This window comes from Centroberyx gerrardi, chromosome 15, assembly GCF_048128805.1.
Source record: "Centroberyx gerrardi isolate f3 chromosome 15, fCenGer3.hap1.cur.20231027, whole genome shotgun sequence".
Taxonomy (NCBI): Eukaryota; Metazoa; Chordata; class Actinopteri; order Beryciformes; family Berycidae; genus Centroberyx; species Centroberyx gerrardi.
This window is the reverse complement of record NC_136011.1, coordinates 1,133,964-1,152,844: the sequence shown is the minus strand read 5'-3', so window position 1 is coordinate 1,152,844 and position 18,881 is coordinate 1,133,964. Positions and strand designations below refer to the sequence as shown.

Sequence of the window (18,881 nt, the reverse complement as noted above, 5' to 3'; positions counted from 1 at the left end):
CACCACAGGTTTGCTATGTATGTAAATGTGCACATCTGACTGTTGCAGCTCAATCTGTCATTTGCCTGTGGTCTCTACTCTGCTCTGCAATTCCATGCAAATGACAACCCTCATTCACTTGCTCTGTATGCCACCCACCCACACTCACACAGAAAGGGTAGATTTAGGGAGAGCTGGTTGCTGATGCCATAAACCAGTGACTGCCATTGAGTACTTCTCTCTCTTTTTCTTTCTCTCTCTCAATTCTTTCAGTTAAATTAGCTCTCTTTAGCTCAATTTTTGCTCTGTCCCTCATTTTTTTTTTGCCTTTCCTTTCTTTCTCTCATCTTTCTCTCTCTCCCCATCTGAGTAGATTAAAGGAAATGTGACTTAGTCTAACCTTCTCATCTCTCTAGCCATTTCTATTTTTTTCCTACTGTTTCTCTCACTTATTTCTGTCTTTCTCCTCATTGATCGCCTCTGCTCTGTCTTTTTCAGAGTATTTTTTATCTTGGCCAGCAGATGGCGCAGTCACAGCTGGCAACCATCCCACAATATGTTCAATTCAGTGACGATGATGACCAAACAATTGTTCTCCCCCCACACCAAAGATGTGCCGCTCACACCATGAACTTAATATCCACCAACGACGTGGATAAATTGCTGTCATCAAACCCAGGTGAGTATTTTAGTGGGCTATATAGGCTGTAATGTAGTTTTTTTTTTAGTTGCCTGTTCAGGTTAAAACTGTGCCAGCAGAAAAACGTATATATGAAGAAAAATATGTAAGAGGTATTTAAATATGAGCTAGCTGTGTAAAGCAACGCATACTTATAGAAATGAAGAGGGGAAAACAAACAGAGCAAATTTCTACTGTCTCACCATTATCTGAGCTGGTTTGCCACTGGGCCAGCTTTTCTGGTGGATATTGTGGTATTACAAGTTAAAGGTACAGTGTGTAGAAATCATTAGCATGTAGCGGTTGCATGGCAGATTGCAACGAACTGAACTGAACTCCCTATATCCAGTGACTGTTTTGTCTTTTCTGAGCAACTGTTGAAAAATGGTGGTGCAACATGGCAGTCTCCACAGGGGAGGACCCTCTCCCTATGTAGATAAAAGCGCTCATTCCTAGCTTATAGAAATATCAAAAACGCCTCATTTTCAAGTGATTATACACAAGGGAAAACACAATTATGAACAGTATATTGCATTTCTGTCTTTACTTAATTTTATAGCCTGCTAATTACAGTGTAAGTAGTTTGTAATTATGGGGTACTAATAAAATAACAATGCTGTAGTTACATGGTAACAAAACAAGAAGTCCGGGAATTAAGGGGTAACAATTTTGTAATTATGAAAGATTTATGAGGTAGTTATGGTGTAACTATTTTCATAGTTACCACATACTTAAAAAATAATTACAGGGTACAATAACATAATTAGCGAGGACAAAACAAATCTTATCGGTGCTTGTTCCCTGTAGTCATGGAATAAGTACCGTGTGCCGGCTGTAAAATAAAGCAGTGCGTGTTCCCCTCTTGTTCACTGTAGTTATGGAGTAAGTACAAAGTGTGCGGGCTGTAAAATAAAGTAGTGCTTGTTCCCCTCTTGTTCACTGTAATTATAGGGTAAGTGCAAGGTTGCCCCACAGTAAATGCAGTTTAACAGAAAATCACACACGTCCATCTGAATACTTTGGTAATCAATGTTAGGAGAGGAAACCCTAGACCAGCTGTTTGGTGACATTTCTGTAACAATATAGCATACACAAAAAATATGGTAATAATAAACTTTAACACACAGTAACAGACTTAATTGAACATACAAGAACTTTATTGAATGTAATATACAGTATGTTGAGGTGAAATATCAAATATGTCAATTTATAATATAAAATGTAAAATAAAAACTTTCAGAATCCTTTTATAAAACAATGTAGGGTAAATAAAATTCATTAAATTTTCCCTTTTAGGACTGGACGGTTGCTAATTATTACAATATACAATACAATAGTTAATGTAACAGCTGACAGAGACAGAAGTGCCGTTGCATGTTCTCAACAACATCACTGTAGTGATGCGTAAGATTAACGTTACGTAACATTTGCTAGCTTGATATGCTATGTAGCCAGCTTGCTATCGTAGCAAATGTTAACTTACCCATATAATCGAAAATGTAATTTTTGGAGAACAGCCATATCCTTTGTTCTTCTTTGCACATTCACGGTGTGCAAATTCCTCTATGAACTGACTAAATGTCGCCACTTGAGAGAGCTGGGAGATCATTAAGACAAGTTGTAAAATGCCTTTGGACTGGCCTCAACCGGATGTTACCTGGTTATGACATCACTTCCTGTTAACATATTGCAGTGTGAAAAGGTTCACCTTGTACTTGGCCTACTCCATAACTACAGGGAACAAGAGGGGAACCAGCACTGCTTTATTATACAGCCCACACACCTTGTACTTACTCCATAACTACAGGGAACAAGCACCAATAACACTTCTTTTGTCCCCCCTAATTACGTTACCGTACCCTGTAATTATTTTTTATGTAAGCAGTAATTACAAAAATAGTTATAACTACATTATAAGTCTCTCATAATTACAAAATTGTTACCCCTTAATTCCTGGACTTCTTGTTTTGTTACCATGCATTACAGCATGGTTACAGCATTGTTATTTTCTTAGTACCCCATAATTACAAAATACTTACACCGTAATTAGCGCGCTGTAAACTAAAGCATTACCAAATATTACACACTGCACCTTTAAAATCCATTGACTCTGAAATAACAGAATTAAAGCATATATTGAATGGGCACTGGTGGTGACATCCTAGTTTGAGTGTGGTCCTATAAGAGAACATGATTTGTGTTGGACTCAGACTTGACTTGGACTCGACCCCCTTTAGACTCGGACTTGACTTGGACTCGACAAAGGTGGCCTTGACTACAGCTCGACTATATACTTATTTTAATATTGCATCCATTGCAGAATCAAAGACTGTCTACAAGAATGCCAAACAGAAATGCAGCGCTCTTTGGAGAAAGGTCAGTCGTTCATCAACCACAGCTGAGCTGAGATCAGCAAGAGGAAACTTCTCGTTCGCACAGCTACCTGTTGGAACTCTTTTTACAACGCAATAGCAAGGGTTACTGACATTCCCTTTTCTGACCTGAACAAACTGTGTGCCAAAGTGGGACTTGCCTCATTCAAAAACAGGGAGTATCAGTTTTTAAATTAATACTGCAAGGTGTTAAAGCCATTTACAGTGGCTGGGTGACAGAGGAGACAAAAAGATGACAAATGCAGTTTCAGCTCATCACAGACTGCCTTGCTGTAGAAGAAAAAGAGAAACCAGGAGTAGCAGCAAATCCTCCCCCACCTGCACGTGTGGGCAACACCACTGAGGATGACTTATTTGCATTCCAGACTTGCCTTGACACTGTTGTCGATGTGTCACATGGCAAAGTCGCGGAGGGAGAAGTTACAGAGTACCTCAAATCACCACATGACACGGAAATCCTGAACAGGTTCCCAAGAACCAAAAGGATTTTCCTGCGCTACAACACCCCACCCCCATCCAGCGCACCAGTCGAGAGACTTTTTAGTCTAGGAAATATTGTTCTTCACCCCAGAAGAAACCGGTTGACAGACAAGCGTTTCGAAAAGCTTTGCGCTATAACCAGTACTTCAGCCAGTCTACTTGTTACTTTGAGAAATAAGCAGGCCGGTAAGTACTGCCTATACATCCTTACGGATAGGCTACAGTCAGATTTTTTTCCTGTTATTCTGATCATTATCTGATCATCATCTGTTCTGTTCATTAAGATATGTTGAAGTGCTGAATGCAGGATGTTTTTTTTCCGTAAGTGGTCGTCAGTATTTTATTTATTTTATTGTTATTGTTTAAAAAGCAGCTTTAAAAATAGTTTTGCCTACACACAATGTGGTTTAATTTTTCAAAAGCTCACTGTGAGCTTGTAGGCATTATACTACTTAATCTCCACTATGGCACATTATTTTATTTACTTATTTATTTTTTGTTAACATTTGCTGCTAATAAGTTCTGAGTGAAGAGTGAAGTGAAGAGGTTGTTATATCTCTTTAAAGAGTTAAGACATTTTGTGCCTGTGTCCAAGGATGGATAGGCTGCAGTCAGATTTTTTTTTCCTATATTGATCATTATCTGATCATCATCTGTTCTGTTCCATAAGAGGTGTTGAAGTGCTGAATGTGGGATTTATTTTTTGTTAGTATTTGCTGCTAATCAGAAACTTTTAAGAGTGAAAAAGAGGCTGTTTATCTCTTTAAATAAAGAGTTAAAAGACATTATTTTGTGCCTGTGTCCGATTTTCAGTACCCTACGACTTATCAGCAGCATTTTGAAAGTAACTTCCCCAACACTGCTTACCGGGCACATGTTTTAAATCGGCTAGAATCCATTTAAATAGCAGTAAACAATCCAATCCAAATGCAATGTTACAACGAATGCATTTTATTAACAGTCGATTCAACAGAAAGGAAATTTTGTCTTGCTGCCTTCATGCGCTACTTGTAAGCTCATATTTCCAAGTTTGAAAGTCATCGTGTATTCAAGGACTTTTTAGTCAGAAATAACAAAACAGACCCTGAAACAAAAGTAGCTTTTTTGGTGACTATTTTTACAAACCTATACTGCCTGTTGGTAATCAAATAACCAAATATCCACATACACAACAACCCTAATCATTCATAGGATTAATGCTTTCCAAATGGAGCTATTGAAGTTAAGAGCTGCATATATCTGGTGAAATTCTGTAACTCATGTTTTTTAATATCGCAATATATATCACAAAAAACAAAAATATTGCAATGTTAATTTTTTCCAATATCGTTCAGGCCTAGTACTGACTACTACCCCAAGCTGAGGGAGGTCCCGAAAGTGTATGGACTAAAATGCCTTTTGTGGTCCTCAAGTCTATATTTATACTTTTATTTCACACTGCTCTGAGTTTGAATGCAATAATAGTTGGGTTTTAATAAGAGACCAGATTATTATGAAATAGAAGTTGATGGCATTAGTGCAGTAACTGTTTTTTTCCCAGTACCGTACCTGGTTAACGGCGTCAGGCCAGTTCTGCGTCTCCAGACAGAAGGAGCTGTGCTTCCTGTATACAGTCCCATCCTTTCCTGCGACAGAGCCATCCAGGAAGTTGGCTGTGTAGAACTGGACTCCTGGTTGGCTGGTTGAAACCTCCAGGACATGCCCACTGGCCGGGTGACACACTCTATGATGACAGGAGATGGAGATGGTGAAAGGTCAAATGTCAAGTCTTCCTGTCAAACCGTATTAAAGGATAATTCCAGTTATTTTCAACCTGACTTTATTTTCCTAGTTTTTGACATGACGATTGATTGTGTTTAAAATATCATCACTTACTTCACTGGAGAGCTTTACGTTCCTCTATTTTGCCGATAGCACTGCTCTCCAATACACACTGAAAGGGCCAAAGCAAGCTCCAATAGTTGAACCCAAAAAGCAATTAAAACACTGTCTTTTCAACGCAATAACACTCACACTGCAACAGGATCTGCCTACATCCCATGATTATCCATTGCCTGAAATTTGCATACATTGCAGTATTAGATATGTTATTTTAACTAGCATGAGCTAGTTGGCAAATAGACTGAAGTACTCTGATGCTGCGTTCAAGTCATATCAGATGTTCTGTAAAACCTGATCACATCAACCTCCTAGTGGTAATTACAAGTAGGATATGTGGGATTTTTTGCAGGATACGTTATCTCCCACCTGGCATCACAAATAGCACAACAAAAGTAGTAAGCATAGCAGGAAATCCACCAATATTGGCAGTCCAAGATACTAAAAATGGTTTGAGTATTTCTGAAACTGCTGATCTCCTGGGATTTTCACGCACAACAGTCTCTAGAGTTTACACAGAATGGTGCAAAAAACCAAAAACATCCAGTGAGTGGGAGTTCTGAGGACGGAAACACCTTGTTGATGAGAGAGGTCAGAGGAGAATGGCCAGACTGGTTGGAGCTGACAGAAAGGCTACAGTAACTCAGATAACCTCTTTATAACTGTGGTGAGCAGAAAAGCATCAGAACGCACAACACGTCGAACCTTGAGGCAGATGTCACTTCGGTAGCCGGTTGACATTGAGCTGAAAGCTGATACCTACCCAGTATTAGTATGGTGTTCCTAATAAAGTGCCCAGTGAGTGTATATCAACACTAATACAATAAACCGTATTTATGAAAAGTGAGTTCATTTATGTTCATAAATACAAATGATTTTGGATGTGGGCTTTTCACTGAGTAAAACAAGAAAAGAACGCTTTCAAGCTGAAACAACAAAATCCTGATATGACATAAACGCATTGCAAAAAAAGTATCAAATGTACTATTATAACTCAAATGTCGTGATAATTGTTCAATCACTGTTATTTAAAGACGTGGAACTGCAGTGTGAGTGTTACTTTATTGAAAAGACGTGTTTTAATTGCTTTTTGGGTTCAACTGTTAGAGCTTGCTTGGCCCTTGAGTGTGGAAAACAAGGCCCAGGTTGAAAATAACTGGAATTATCCTTTATAAAAAAGGATTGAAGTCTTGTGTCTTTCCCACTTATGTGTTTTGTGTCTGTCGCTGTGTGTGTGTATGTGTGAGTGAGTGTGTATATATGTGTGTGTGTATATGTATGTGTGAGACAGAGAGTTTAGCAGGAGTATTTGAAGTTCTCTGCTAAAGCCAGGCATAGAATGACACAAATATTTGTCACTCATGCACTCACGCACACACGCACACACACACACACACCTGGCAGTGTGCCTCTCTGCCCAGGGGTCTCCAGGTGAAGCTAGACAGAAGTTGTGGTCGAACCCTGGCCCCGGAACTTCCTTCAGCCGAGGGCCAATCAGAACTGGGTTTCTGAGGTCAAACGGCGTACCTTCCACTGATCTGACCTCTCCTGTAGACAGAGACAGGTTGATTTGTTTATTGATTGGTCGTTGTGCATCACTGAAACTAAGTTAGAATGTTGGCACACAGTAGTTTTACCATGGACCCTTCTCAACAGGAGACTATAGTCGTGTCACAAATCTCGTCAACCATGTCTGGCTCCATCATGGAAGTCCTTTGGAGAATTAGCTGTACACAAATGTATAAATATATAACAACCAGGATAGAAAAAGAGAGATACCTGAGAAAGCAAACCAGCACAATAAAACATTTACAAAGAGAAGACAAGAAACATGTCCAGTAGAAGTTATTTGATATGTGAAGGCACAGCTAGATTTAGTTCTTTGGGAAATGGGTCGACATCATCATCTTCATCAAAATCATCACTGCCTTGGTGGCTCAGTCAGCTAAAGTGCATACCATGTACCCAGAACGTTGTGGGTTGTCATAGCCCCCCCCCACCCTGTCTCGATCTACTGTAGACTATATGTCAATAAACATGACAAAAGAATATTCTATAAAAATCATCATTAGAGAAGAGAAAGACTTCAGCTCTCCCTCTATATCTAGACCACCAGCACAGCCACACCCACACCCACACACACACCACCCAACCCTCTCTTGCAGTTTCCTAGTCCAGACCGATCACCTTAACATCCATCAACAATTCTCACAATCCTCCTCCTCATCCCTCCACTGCCATCACACAGGCTCAGGTAGCACACAGGAAGTCAGACAGGAAATTGAGTTGAGTTGGCAACATCGTGTAAATCCTTCACGCTCACGTCAACAAAGAAAGCCTCACCTTCCGGGGGAGGGACTGCTGGCAAGTTGCTGCCGCGCCTCCACTGTGATTTATTGTGTTTTGTTCGATTTGTTTAAATCCGTCTGTTATTAACTGCTTAGCCTGTCCGGTCTGACATCTTGTGACGCCGTAACTGCAGTTTAACAGTCTGGTTGTCTCTATGTGTGCTTGGCGCAATGTGGTGACACTCTGTAGCCTGGAGCTAACCTCGCCGGTAAGGGCTCACCTGTATGGGACTGTCGGGTCTCCTCTGTGTTCTCCGTGGCTGGATACTCTGATCTGGTGTGCCTCGTCACGTACACTTGATTGGGGCTGTTTACTGCTATCCTGCCTGCTCTCCTGGGTATCAAGTCGTTCCCGTGGATTATCGCTAACGCGGAGGCCGCCCCATCCCGGTGCATGGTACCTGCCTGCCGGCTAACCTGCTGCGTGGCCCGGCAGCGTGTGTCTGGTCTCCCCGCCCCGAGTGTAGCTTTGTGGCTACAGCCAATACACTCCACTCCTCCGCCTCTGCCACGCTGGATTTGTAGCTCCCTCATCATCATCTGGATTATCAAACTGTTGGATTACACTGTTTTTAATTTTTCTCACCATCATGTGGATTATCAAACTCTTCATATGGATCGCTCTGTGTTTCACAGTCACGAGCGCCTCCCTGCCACTGAAATACTCTGCAACGGAGCTGCTGCGTCTCCGATCCCCCCTCAGGACCCCTCCAGCTCTGCTTGCCCTTGGTCGTGACATTCTCAAACGACCAAGATATGTACATCGTGGATCTCGTCGGAACTTTCAATACGCACAACATAACAGCAACACAAACATTCGCTCTTTTTGGTCCACTGAGCCCCACCCCCCTCGCACTGCCACCCGTACTGTTAATCACAGTGTGTTATCCCCCCTGCCCAAGGCAGCCACCTATGCGGCACATGACTGTTTAAAACTGGCTCTTTTTAATGTACGATCTCTTACCAGTAAGGCCCTGCTGGTTAATGAGCTTATCATGGACAGAAAGCTTGACTTCTTATGCCTCACTGAGACCTGGCAACAGCCAAATGACTTCTCCCAGCTTAACGAAGCTGTCCCACCGGGCTTTGCCTATATTAGCATACCCCGTGCTACCGGGAGGGGTGGTGGTCTTGCTGTGCTCTATCGTGAGAACATCAAAGTCAATGCTGTCACTGTCCCCCATCACTCCTCTTTTGAATGTTTAGCTGTAAAACTCACAGGTTCTAAACCCATCATTATTGTTACCATCTACAGACCACCAAAGCCCTCTGCTGTCTTTCTCACTCAATTTTCATCGTTATTAACATCTGTATGTGCTATGTCCCCTACTGTTATCCTCCTGGGTGACTTTAACATCCACATTGATGACCCTTCCAGTGTTTTTGCAAACGATTTCACTTCACTCCTTGACTGTCTGGGTATCACACAACATGTTAATTTCCCAACACATAACAAAGGTCACATACTTGACTTAATCTGCTGCACTGGTATCACTCCCTGTAACCTCGCTGATGCCGAGTTCCCCATCTCCGACCACAAAGTTGTGCTCTTTGAGGTTTATGCCCCCTTGTCCAAAGTAAAAGAGCAACGGACCATCACCTTCAGAAACATTAAACACATCAACCCCACAGATCTCATCACCCTCATTAACTCCTACCCCAGCCCTCCCCCATCCTCCTCCCCTGCTAACTTGGTGAGTCACTACAATGACTGTCTCTCCTCTTCCCTTGACGCCCTGGCCCCCCTGAAAACCCGCACAGTCTCCTTTGCCCACACCGCTCCCTGGTACACTGCTGACCTTCGCCAGCTTAAAACCACTGGTCGTCGACTCGAGCGGCTGTGCAAAAAGACCGGACTCTCAGTGCACATCGAAATCTACGCTGAACACCTACACCACTACAAGAACGCCCTCTCCACTGCCAAATCCCCGTACTATTCCAACCTCATCAGTACTGGTAAAGGCAACACTAGAGCCCTCTTCTCGACAGTCAGCCACCTACTTCAGCCTCCTAGAACCCTCCCTCCAAATATCTCCTCTGATCACTGCACTGCCTTTCTGCAATTCTTCAACACCAAAATCAACACCATCCACCTACAGCTGGCCTCGTCTTGCACTTCCCCAGGGGACCCACCCTGGATGGTTACCACGGGCCAACCACTCATCAGCTCCCTCTCCAACTTCACCCTAGCAACGGAACACACCATCTCTGAGCTCATCCTTAAAGCCAAATCCACTACCTGTCAGCTTGATCCCCTCCCCACTACCCTCGTCAAAGCCTGTCTGCCATCCATTTCCCCCATGTTCACAAAAATAATTAACTCCTCCCTCACCTCTGGAACTGTACCCCCCACTCTCAAAATGGCTGCAATTACACCCACCCTCAAAAAACCCGGTGCTGACCCAGCTGACCTGAACCATTACGGGCCCATCTCCAACCTTCCCTTCATCTCCAAAACTCTTGAGAAGGTGGTCGCCGCTCAACTTCAGTCCCACCTTGACTCAAACAACCTCCATGAACTCTTCCAATCTGGTTTTCGCCCCAAACACAGTACTGAAACAGCCCTGGTTAGAATCACCAATGACCTCCTCCGTGCAGCTGACTCTGGACTGCTTACCATCCTTATCCTCCTTGACCTCAGTGCTGCCTTCGACACCATCTCCCACCCACTACTCCTGGAGCGCCTGGCTGACATTGGGATTACTGGTGTTGCACTCTCCTGGTTCTCGTCCTATCTCACCGACAGACAACAGTATGTCCAACTGGGGAACCATAGGTCAAGGTGTTCTGCTGTTCCACTGGGTGTCCCTCAGGGGTCAGTACTCGGTCCACTCCTATTCATCATCTACCTCCTTCCCCTGGGCACAATCCTCCGTCACCATGGTGTCCACTTCCATTGCTATGCCGATGATACTCAGGTCTACATCTCCACTAAACCCACCACTGCCCTTCCTCCCACCCCCCTCACCACCTGCCTCCAGGACATCAGGAGCTGGTTGAGCAGGAACTTTCTGAAGCTCAATGGCAGCAAGACTGAGGCCCCTGCTCATCGGCTCCAAAACCACCCTATCCAAAGCCCAAAACACCGAAGCTCTAAAGATCATCATTGATGGCTTCCCTGTACCCCTCTCCAGCCAAGTTAAGAGCCTCGGTGTCATTCTGGACAACACCCTTTCCTTTGCACCTCACATAAAAAACATCACCCGGACTGCTTTCTTCCACCTCCGCAACATTTCCAGACTCTGCCCATCCCTGTCTCAATCCAGCACTGAAGTCTTGGTCCACGCATTCGTTACATCCCGGATTGACTACTGTAAAGCTGTTCTCTCTGGCCTTCCCACCAAACTGCTCAACCGGCTTCAAATCATTCAGAACTCGGCTGCCCGGATCATTACCCGCACCAAATCATCCGACCACATCACCCCCATTCTCATCCAACTACACTGGCTCCCTGTTCAATACCGAATCAACTACAAAAACCTCCTGCTCACCTTCAAAGCCCTCCACAACCTAGCCCCCACTTATCTCTCTGACCTCCTCCAGGACTACATCCCCTCCCGCTCCCTGCGCTCATCCTCAGCTGGTCTCCTGACCATCCCCACCTCCCGCCTCAGCACCATGGGTGCCAGGGCTTTCAGCTGCACTGCTCCCAGGCTCTGGAACTCCCTGCCCCCACACATTCGACAGTCTGATACCATAACAGCATTCAAATCCCACCTCAAAACTCACCTGTTCAAACTGGCCTACTCATTGTAACCCTTACCGTACTATGCATTTCCCCTTTTATCCTTACAGTTTTACTGTTTTTATTCCCCCTCCTACACGTGTCTGCCCACTCTATGTCATTTGTCTTGTCTATGCTGTTGTTGTTGCCATGTTTCGCTGTTTTTATCTGTTTCGAGTGTGTTTCTCTTTTTTTATGCATTGTAAGGCGACCTTGGGTGTCCTGAAAGGCGCCCTCAAATTAAATGTATTATTATTATTATTATTATTAAAGCAGAGATGATACAACACAAAGATCGTGGTCCTCTCTATATGAAAAAATAAATACAAAGACAACTGTCTAGATAACATTTTTCTTGATTCTTCTCTCTCTCCGTCTCTGTGTGAATGGTCAGACCATCATCCTCAGGCTAGCTGACACTAATCCAAACAAAATATAGCCACACGCGGCAATGAACGGGGTCCAAGCACAATGTGCTAAATTGTCCAAAGATGAGAAACCTTACTATTCATGCGAGCTTGCAGAGAATAGTGCCCTCATGTGACCAAGTGTCTCAAGACTTGGCAAGTCTCCTATCATTGGATCTTTGAACTCATGACTCTTACTGCCGAAGGCAGTTGACATTAGGACTGCCCCCGACCAAAGATTTTCCTAGTCGACTAGTAGTCGTTAGTTCAAGCCATTAGTCGACTGGTCATCGCACGTTTATGATATTAATTTAATTATTTAAATATATTTTTTTTGAAAAAACACACCCAAGTACTCGTGGTCAGAAACACCGGTGAAATACACTCTGGTTCACGGGAAAAAACACACCCAAGTCCTTGGGTCCCCAGCAATACACCCGCCAAGTGTGAAGTAGATCGGACGAACGGTTGTCGAGATATGCAAAGGACACACACACACACACACACACACACACACACATACAGACAGACAGACAGACAGAGATTCCTTGCTTTGTAGTTTGATGGCATCAAAATCTCACTCCAGCCAGGTACCCAAAGTTGGCGACCCTGGTCTAATAACTTTTTAACGACAAGGCGCAGCTCCCGAATGGAGTTTGAGGGTTTGTTTTTGTTTTTTTCTGCGACTAACAGACCAATGAAAACTTGGTCGACTAAGACTCTTCTCATCGACTAACCTTTGGTCGACTATTAGGGGGCAGCCCTAGTTGACATACACACTGAGCCACTGAGTCAGTGACACTGTTGTTGTGTTTCTCACAGTGTGACTTTTGGAGTGCTTGGTTTTAAAGCTGATGCATTTTAGAGAACTTTGATGGTCTTAATGTCCAAGAAAATATTTTGCCACTGTTCCACTGTCATGGAATCTGCTTGAACAAAGGAGGCAGTGGAAAAACATAACAATTATATTTAACTAATTTTGTCAAAATGGTAGCTTGCAATATAATTTACTACCAACTCATTTGCATCTTCAAACAGGGAAAAAATAAATGCAGGTTCTACACAGAAAGGGATATGTAGTATGTATATATGATGTAGTATGTATATGACATGTACTATGATGCTATGTAAAGCCCTTTGAGACATGCTTGTGATAAAGGGCTATATAAATAAACTAGACTACACTAAATGTGCTGTTAAAAAAAAAAGGCTAGAGTATTCTGCTTTAGTCTCCTGTACCAGCCGATACACTGCACTGGGAGCCGCCTCAGCTCCAATAAGCTTTATTTTACTTGGATGTCCTTTGGGCTGATTTGCATTCTAACTGGGACCTACAGTATACAGTGTGTCTGTTATAATGTTACCTGGGGCAATGCCGTCCTATCTCACCCCCTCAACCACCCTATGAAACCACAGTATCCGAGAGACTGGGACACTCCCCTGGACTAGCTTGTCAACACTTGCAAGTAGCCCTGCACTTGTAACTCTGATACAGGATACATTTCTTACTTTCAAGTCTTGAATAAAGTGCTGCTCTAATCTTCAGTCCTTGGGGCGGATTTCCACTCTAACTAACACAGATTCAGTGCTATAAATAAACAGTCATTAGCTTCTCTGTCTCTACTGAGGCCAGACCTCCGCCGGGAAAACCAAGGCTAATTGGAGAGTAATGAGAATGTTTGTCTGACAGAGCATGAGGGGGCACATACACACACACACACACACACACACACATACACACATAAACAAACAAAAGTACAAATGCGCATGCACCCACACAATGCCTAGTCGACGGCATGAAGGCACGGGTGCACACCAACAAATGTTAACACAAATGAAAGCTTGTACTGTACACACTGCACATGCACAAACACCCAAACTTGAAGTGGAGATGGACACACACACACACACACACACACACGGGTAAGTTAATGATGACTACACTAACAATTATCTCTAACCACAACACAGACAGCAATACCTGACCTCCGAAAAAAGAGAGAGATAGAGAGAGAGAGACAGAGGGACGGAGAGACAGACAGAGAGAGAGGTAAAGATAGAAAAGGAGTATTTTCTTGTGGAGAAGAGAGGTAGAGGAAGGAGGGAGAAAATTGGTAGAGGAGAGACAAAGAGGATGTTGAAATAAAAATGCTGTTTGTAAAAATATTGCACCCACTTTTTTATCCTATAATTTGTGGTCCCCTCTTCTATTCCATTGTTACGAAAGGTGCTCCATATATTTGTGCTTGTGTCACAAAGAGGATGTTGCTACTGCCCCCCTACCACTCCCAGCATCGCTCCATTTGTTGTAGGGGTGGGGGAAAAAAATCGATTCACTTAAGTATCGCGATTTTTTTAATTACGATTTTTAAATCGATTTTTTTATTCCTGAATCGATATAATTCAAATTCAATTGCTTCATTTTAGTCTATGCTTATTAAACGAGGTGGAAAGAAGTTACCGCTTTTATCCAGCAGATGACGAAATGTAGCCTATTTGTGTTGAAGTAGTTGGTCTAGACTTTGATAGTCAGCAGCCCAGAACCGGGGTGCAGTGCGTATTTAAGACACAGACATCCGTGGCCCATGAAGAGTTAACCATAAAGCACACACCCCCTCCCCTCGACTTGCCTGAGTCCTTCGTTCTGTCTTGCCGATAGACGGAGAAACCCTCCGGCGTGACAGCACAGTCGAACAGGCTGGGCTCCAGCCACGTCTCGGTGAACGCCAGAACGCACCAGCTCCTAATGTCCCGTTGGTGTTTAATCCGTGCGTGCAGCTCGTCTCTTTGTTGTCCAAGGACTGAACATTAGCTAGCAGAATGCTGGGCAGAGGGGGTTTGTTGTTTCTCTGTTGGGTTCTGCACAGAGCCCCGGCGCGCTTCCCTCTCTTTGTTTTCCTCCGTCGGCGCGCAGGTAAACAAAAGACCCAGGGGAGTACGTGGTCCGCGATGTCAAAAGTCGGCTTAAAGTCCGAACTGGCTGACAATTGTAACTCCAAAAGTGTTTGCCGATCATACTGAATGAGTGAAAGTACCGTATGTGCAAAAAGAACCAGTAATACAAAGTAAATACACACAAGTTTGCTGAGTTGACACGGAGCTCTGAGGTGCATTCCATTTGGCCAAAATGCGTCCTCTCCTCTGTCCTCGCGGCCTCGTCTCTTCGCTGACTCGGCATCCAAAAATGAGCTGCCATCATGAAGGACGTTCCAATTGGTCAAAAAACGCATGAAGGATCCTTCATGTCTCCTCGTCAGTGCGGCTATCCGTGCGATAGCCGCACTGACGAGGAGACATGGAGGATCCTTCAGGCGCACCGGAAGTCTTTTGAGCACTAGCTTGATGAGCAGGAACAGCTAAATGTAGCAGTTTACTTCAAAAAGTATATATATTTTTTATGCATTCTATTGTACATTTTATGTACCACTTTTATATGCAGTATAGCAGTGATGCTGCTGAAATAAATCTCAGAAAGACTGACTGACATGTGATGTGCATTGTTTTTGGAAATATGACTCATGATATATCATGAGTCATATTTCCAAAAACAATGCACATCACATGTCATTTAGTCACATAAATTTTATGATTTGACTATATTTTACTCACATTGAAATTGAATGAGCAGTGCATGGGACATAGCAAAATAGCATGCATCCTCTTATACAAAACTGAAAAAAATCTAGAAAATGTATCTAAAGAGCCAAGTAATGCTTTTTTATGAATATAAAGACTTAGCCCAATATAACAAATCCTTTCATAGTAATTTTTATGTTAAGTTAACATGGCAAATGAATTATTTAAGTACAGGACACAAAAAGGCACCCTACAGCGATATTGTCCCATATACAGTCTCTAGAAGTGTATGATTCAACTTTTTCCCATGGTCTAGTGTTAAAAAAGCAAACGAAAATCGCAATAAATTGTAATATCGAATCGCAATACTTGTAGAATCGCAATACTTAAGAATCGCAATACATATCGAATCGGCACCCAAGTATCGTGATAGTATCGAATCGGGAGATAAGCATATCGTCCCAGCCCTAATTTGTTGTAAAGAATAACAAGAAGGATAAGAGCCAATAACAGCTTTGATAGCAGCCAATATGTATTCAGACCAGGTAAGCTAACGTCAAGTTGAAACTATGCAGTTACAATAGTGGAATTGGAATAAAGTTGTGGATTACTAGTAAAGTCCTTTGTGGCATAAATCACTCTCCCTTTGTGCCGTAAAGCAATACAGCTGATTTTTCGCCAAATCTGCCCCAGTAAAAAGCAGTGTAGAGGCCGGTAAAGGCTGCCAATCTTCTCTGTGATGGTCTCATTTGTTTACGGTCATTACACTCTAAAAATGACTGTGGGAATGATGATGATGTAAAATGATACATATACATAACAATCCTCCAGAATACTAGGATTAATATTCTATGAGCAAAAGTCACTAAAAATCTTGCATAAACTGTCTAGCAACAAGGACGGTCCTCACTCTGATGGTTAAAAACTATTCCCTTAAAAACTTTTTCTTAGTCTTGACTGGTTCAGATAATCTGTGGTGATAATAAGGGTAAGAGCGGCATCTGGTGTCCAAAATGAGAATTTTTGTGTTCCTAAGTGTAACAGAAATGGCGGTCCTCACTTTGCTGGTTCATTTACTCGGACCTCACTATGTGGCAAGTACAAGATTGTGTGTGTGTGTGTGAGTGAGAGAGAGAGTGTGTTGTGCTGTACATCTTTTACCTGTAGGAATTGATGTGTCATCCACAGGCAGGTAGGACTGAGCACTGATGGACACTTCGTGATCGTAGATATCTGCTGCACCCTACACATGCGTGCGCGCGCGCACACACACACACACACACACACACACAGCACAAAGATAAAAGTTCAGGACCATTGTGCCTAGAGCTCCTTAATCTCAGACACTGTGCACGCTCTGATGATCTGTGTCCACTCATGGTGACATTGTAGTAGAGTTTCCCATGCATTTGTGCAATTTGTGTTGGTAACGGCATTTAGGTATGCCAAGAAATGATTTGATTCCATTGTTGGTGTGGCAGACTGGTGCCACACCACTAATACCTCAGGGACTAAGGCTGCGGCCACACTGATCCATACAGAAATACAGCTTTGCTCATAATGGTATTACAAAAAAAAGAAGAAACGAACAGACTTGATAGGTTTTTTATTCCCATTTTCGGACTTGAGGTATCAGATAATGGGTGCGACTGGTGGTGAAAGCATCATTATCTTATAACCTTGTGACATTCAGTCCAATTGCTTAACACCTTCAATTTGTAGCCCATTAATTGGGACATGCAACGTATATATTATGAACTTAAAGTTCATTGCATATAGGGAGATGCTTTTGGGCAGACGGCTTTTAGACTAATGCAACAAATAAATGATGAAGGCCTGGTTGTTCCTCTGGGATTTTAGTCTCTTCAGTAACGAGGACAGCTTCCCTCGCCGGCTTCCCACCCGCAAACACTGGCACCGCTACCGCGATACGAACCCGGGTCTCCACAGTAGTAGCATTTTCCTGCCACGCTACCCGAACACCAAGGCTGTATAACTTGATATGGAGAGTAAAGAATCTATTAAAAGTGTAATTAAAACGTTTTCCTTTATTTCACTGCTTTGCAGTCAAAGTCACAATTTCTCAGTGAGTGCAAAATGTGCAAGTTTCCGTAGAGGTACGCACATCAACATCTCACGTCAAGTTTGTTTTTTATAAATCCCAATGTTTGCATGGAAATGTTTATAAATGAGGCCCCTGGACTGTCAAACCAAGACACCTTTAATTTTAGAAATAATGGACTAGCTTGTCCTCTGCCTTGTTTCATCCTGGTTAAGATCAGTAACAGTCAGTGTGAGGCCTACTGACCATGATGCAGTTAATGTAAAGAATCATCTGCTGTGACTTCCACTATCACTATGCTCATTAAAGCTGGCACTGCTTAAAGCTGCAATAAGTGATTTTTCTGACCACTAGAGGGCGACAGAAACTGCAACACATTTGTAAATAACACAGAGCAAAGCCACTGCACTACGGAGGCCTATAAAGGACAAATGGAAGGATAAATGCTAACAGCCAAGCTAAACATACCTGCTGAGAAGTCTCACTGGTTACCAGTCTCACTTTGCGAGATCTTTCTCCCACTGAAGGTTACATGTCCCACAATGACAAGTGAAGAGGTAGGTAGCAAGTTTACTAGTTTAACAAGTTTACTAGTTTAACAAGTTAACTCATTCGCTTCATTGATTCCGCCATTACGAGAATTTTTTTCAGGAATGGGAGGGAGTGAGTGCCGCTTTTAAACAGCGAGGGAGGACACAAGCTAGTTTTAAAAAAATTAACTACTGAATGGAGCGGGAGAGGCTTTGAAGCGGACCGGAATTTGACAATAAGCTTTAGAAAAGAGGTGAAAACAGCAACACAACTGGCCTGCGTGTGTGGATATTGGTTTATATCATTATGTCTCAATGAAATCTCCACATAGCACACATTAGTTTCAGGATTGGTTATAAGGTCTGAAATCAAGTTTAGTGTTGTCATAAGCACAAATAAACTGGACTGCATTATGCTTACAGAGACTTGGTTAGATCAGACCAGTGACAGAGGTGATCGGATCATCACCACCAAATTCAAACTTTTTCCATAGTATTAGACATAAAAGGAAAGGAGGGGGGGTGGCTGCTCTGTATGCAGATAAACTTATCTATAGGACCAACCTTTGAATATCTAGCTGTGATTCTGAAATACAGTTTCCAGTACAGTGTCCAGATTTCCTGCTTACTGTGTATCACCAACCAAAGCTTAAGAGCAGTTTCTTGGATAAATTTGTTGAGCTGCTATCTAAAATTTCCATAGATTTGACTACATTTTAATTTCTGGTGACTTCAACATCCATATTTACAATTCATTAATTCAGATGCAAAACTGTTTATCAGTCTGCTTGGGACTTTTTAATTCTCACAGCATGTCTCAGGGCC

At 42.8% G+C, this 18,881-nt stretch overlaps 1 protein-coding gene across 2 annotated transcripts in view; it reads right to left on the bottom strand.

Moving 5' to 3' along the window:
- The window catches only part of galm (galactose mutarotase), a 43,415-nt gene that overhangs the window by 4,501 nt on the left and 20,033 nt on the right, over nucleotides 1–18,881 (bottom strand). For both annotated transcript variants that reach the window (XM_078288863.1, XM_078288862.1), the window contains exons 6-8: nucleotides 16,626–16,707; nucleotides 6,807–6,957; nucleotides 5,080–5,254 (exon numbers count right to left, since the gene is read on the bottom strand). In XM_078288863.1, coding sequence (XP_078144989.1) covers nucleotides 5,080–5,254; nucleotides 6,807–6,957; nucleotides 16,626–16,707 — 408 coding nt within the window. The remainder of the gene's footprint in view (nucleotides 1–5,079; nucleotides 5,255–6,806; nucleotides 6,958–16,625; nucleotides 16,708–18,881) is intronic.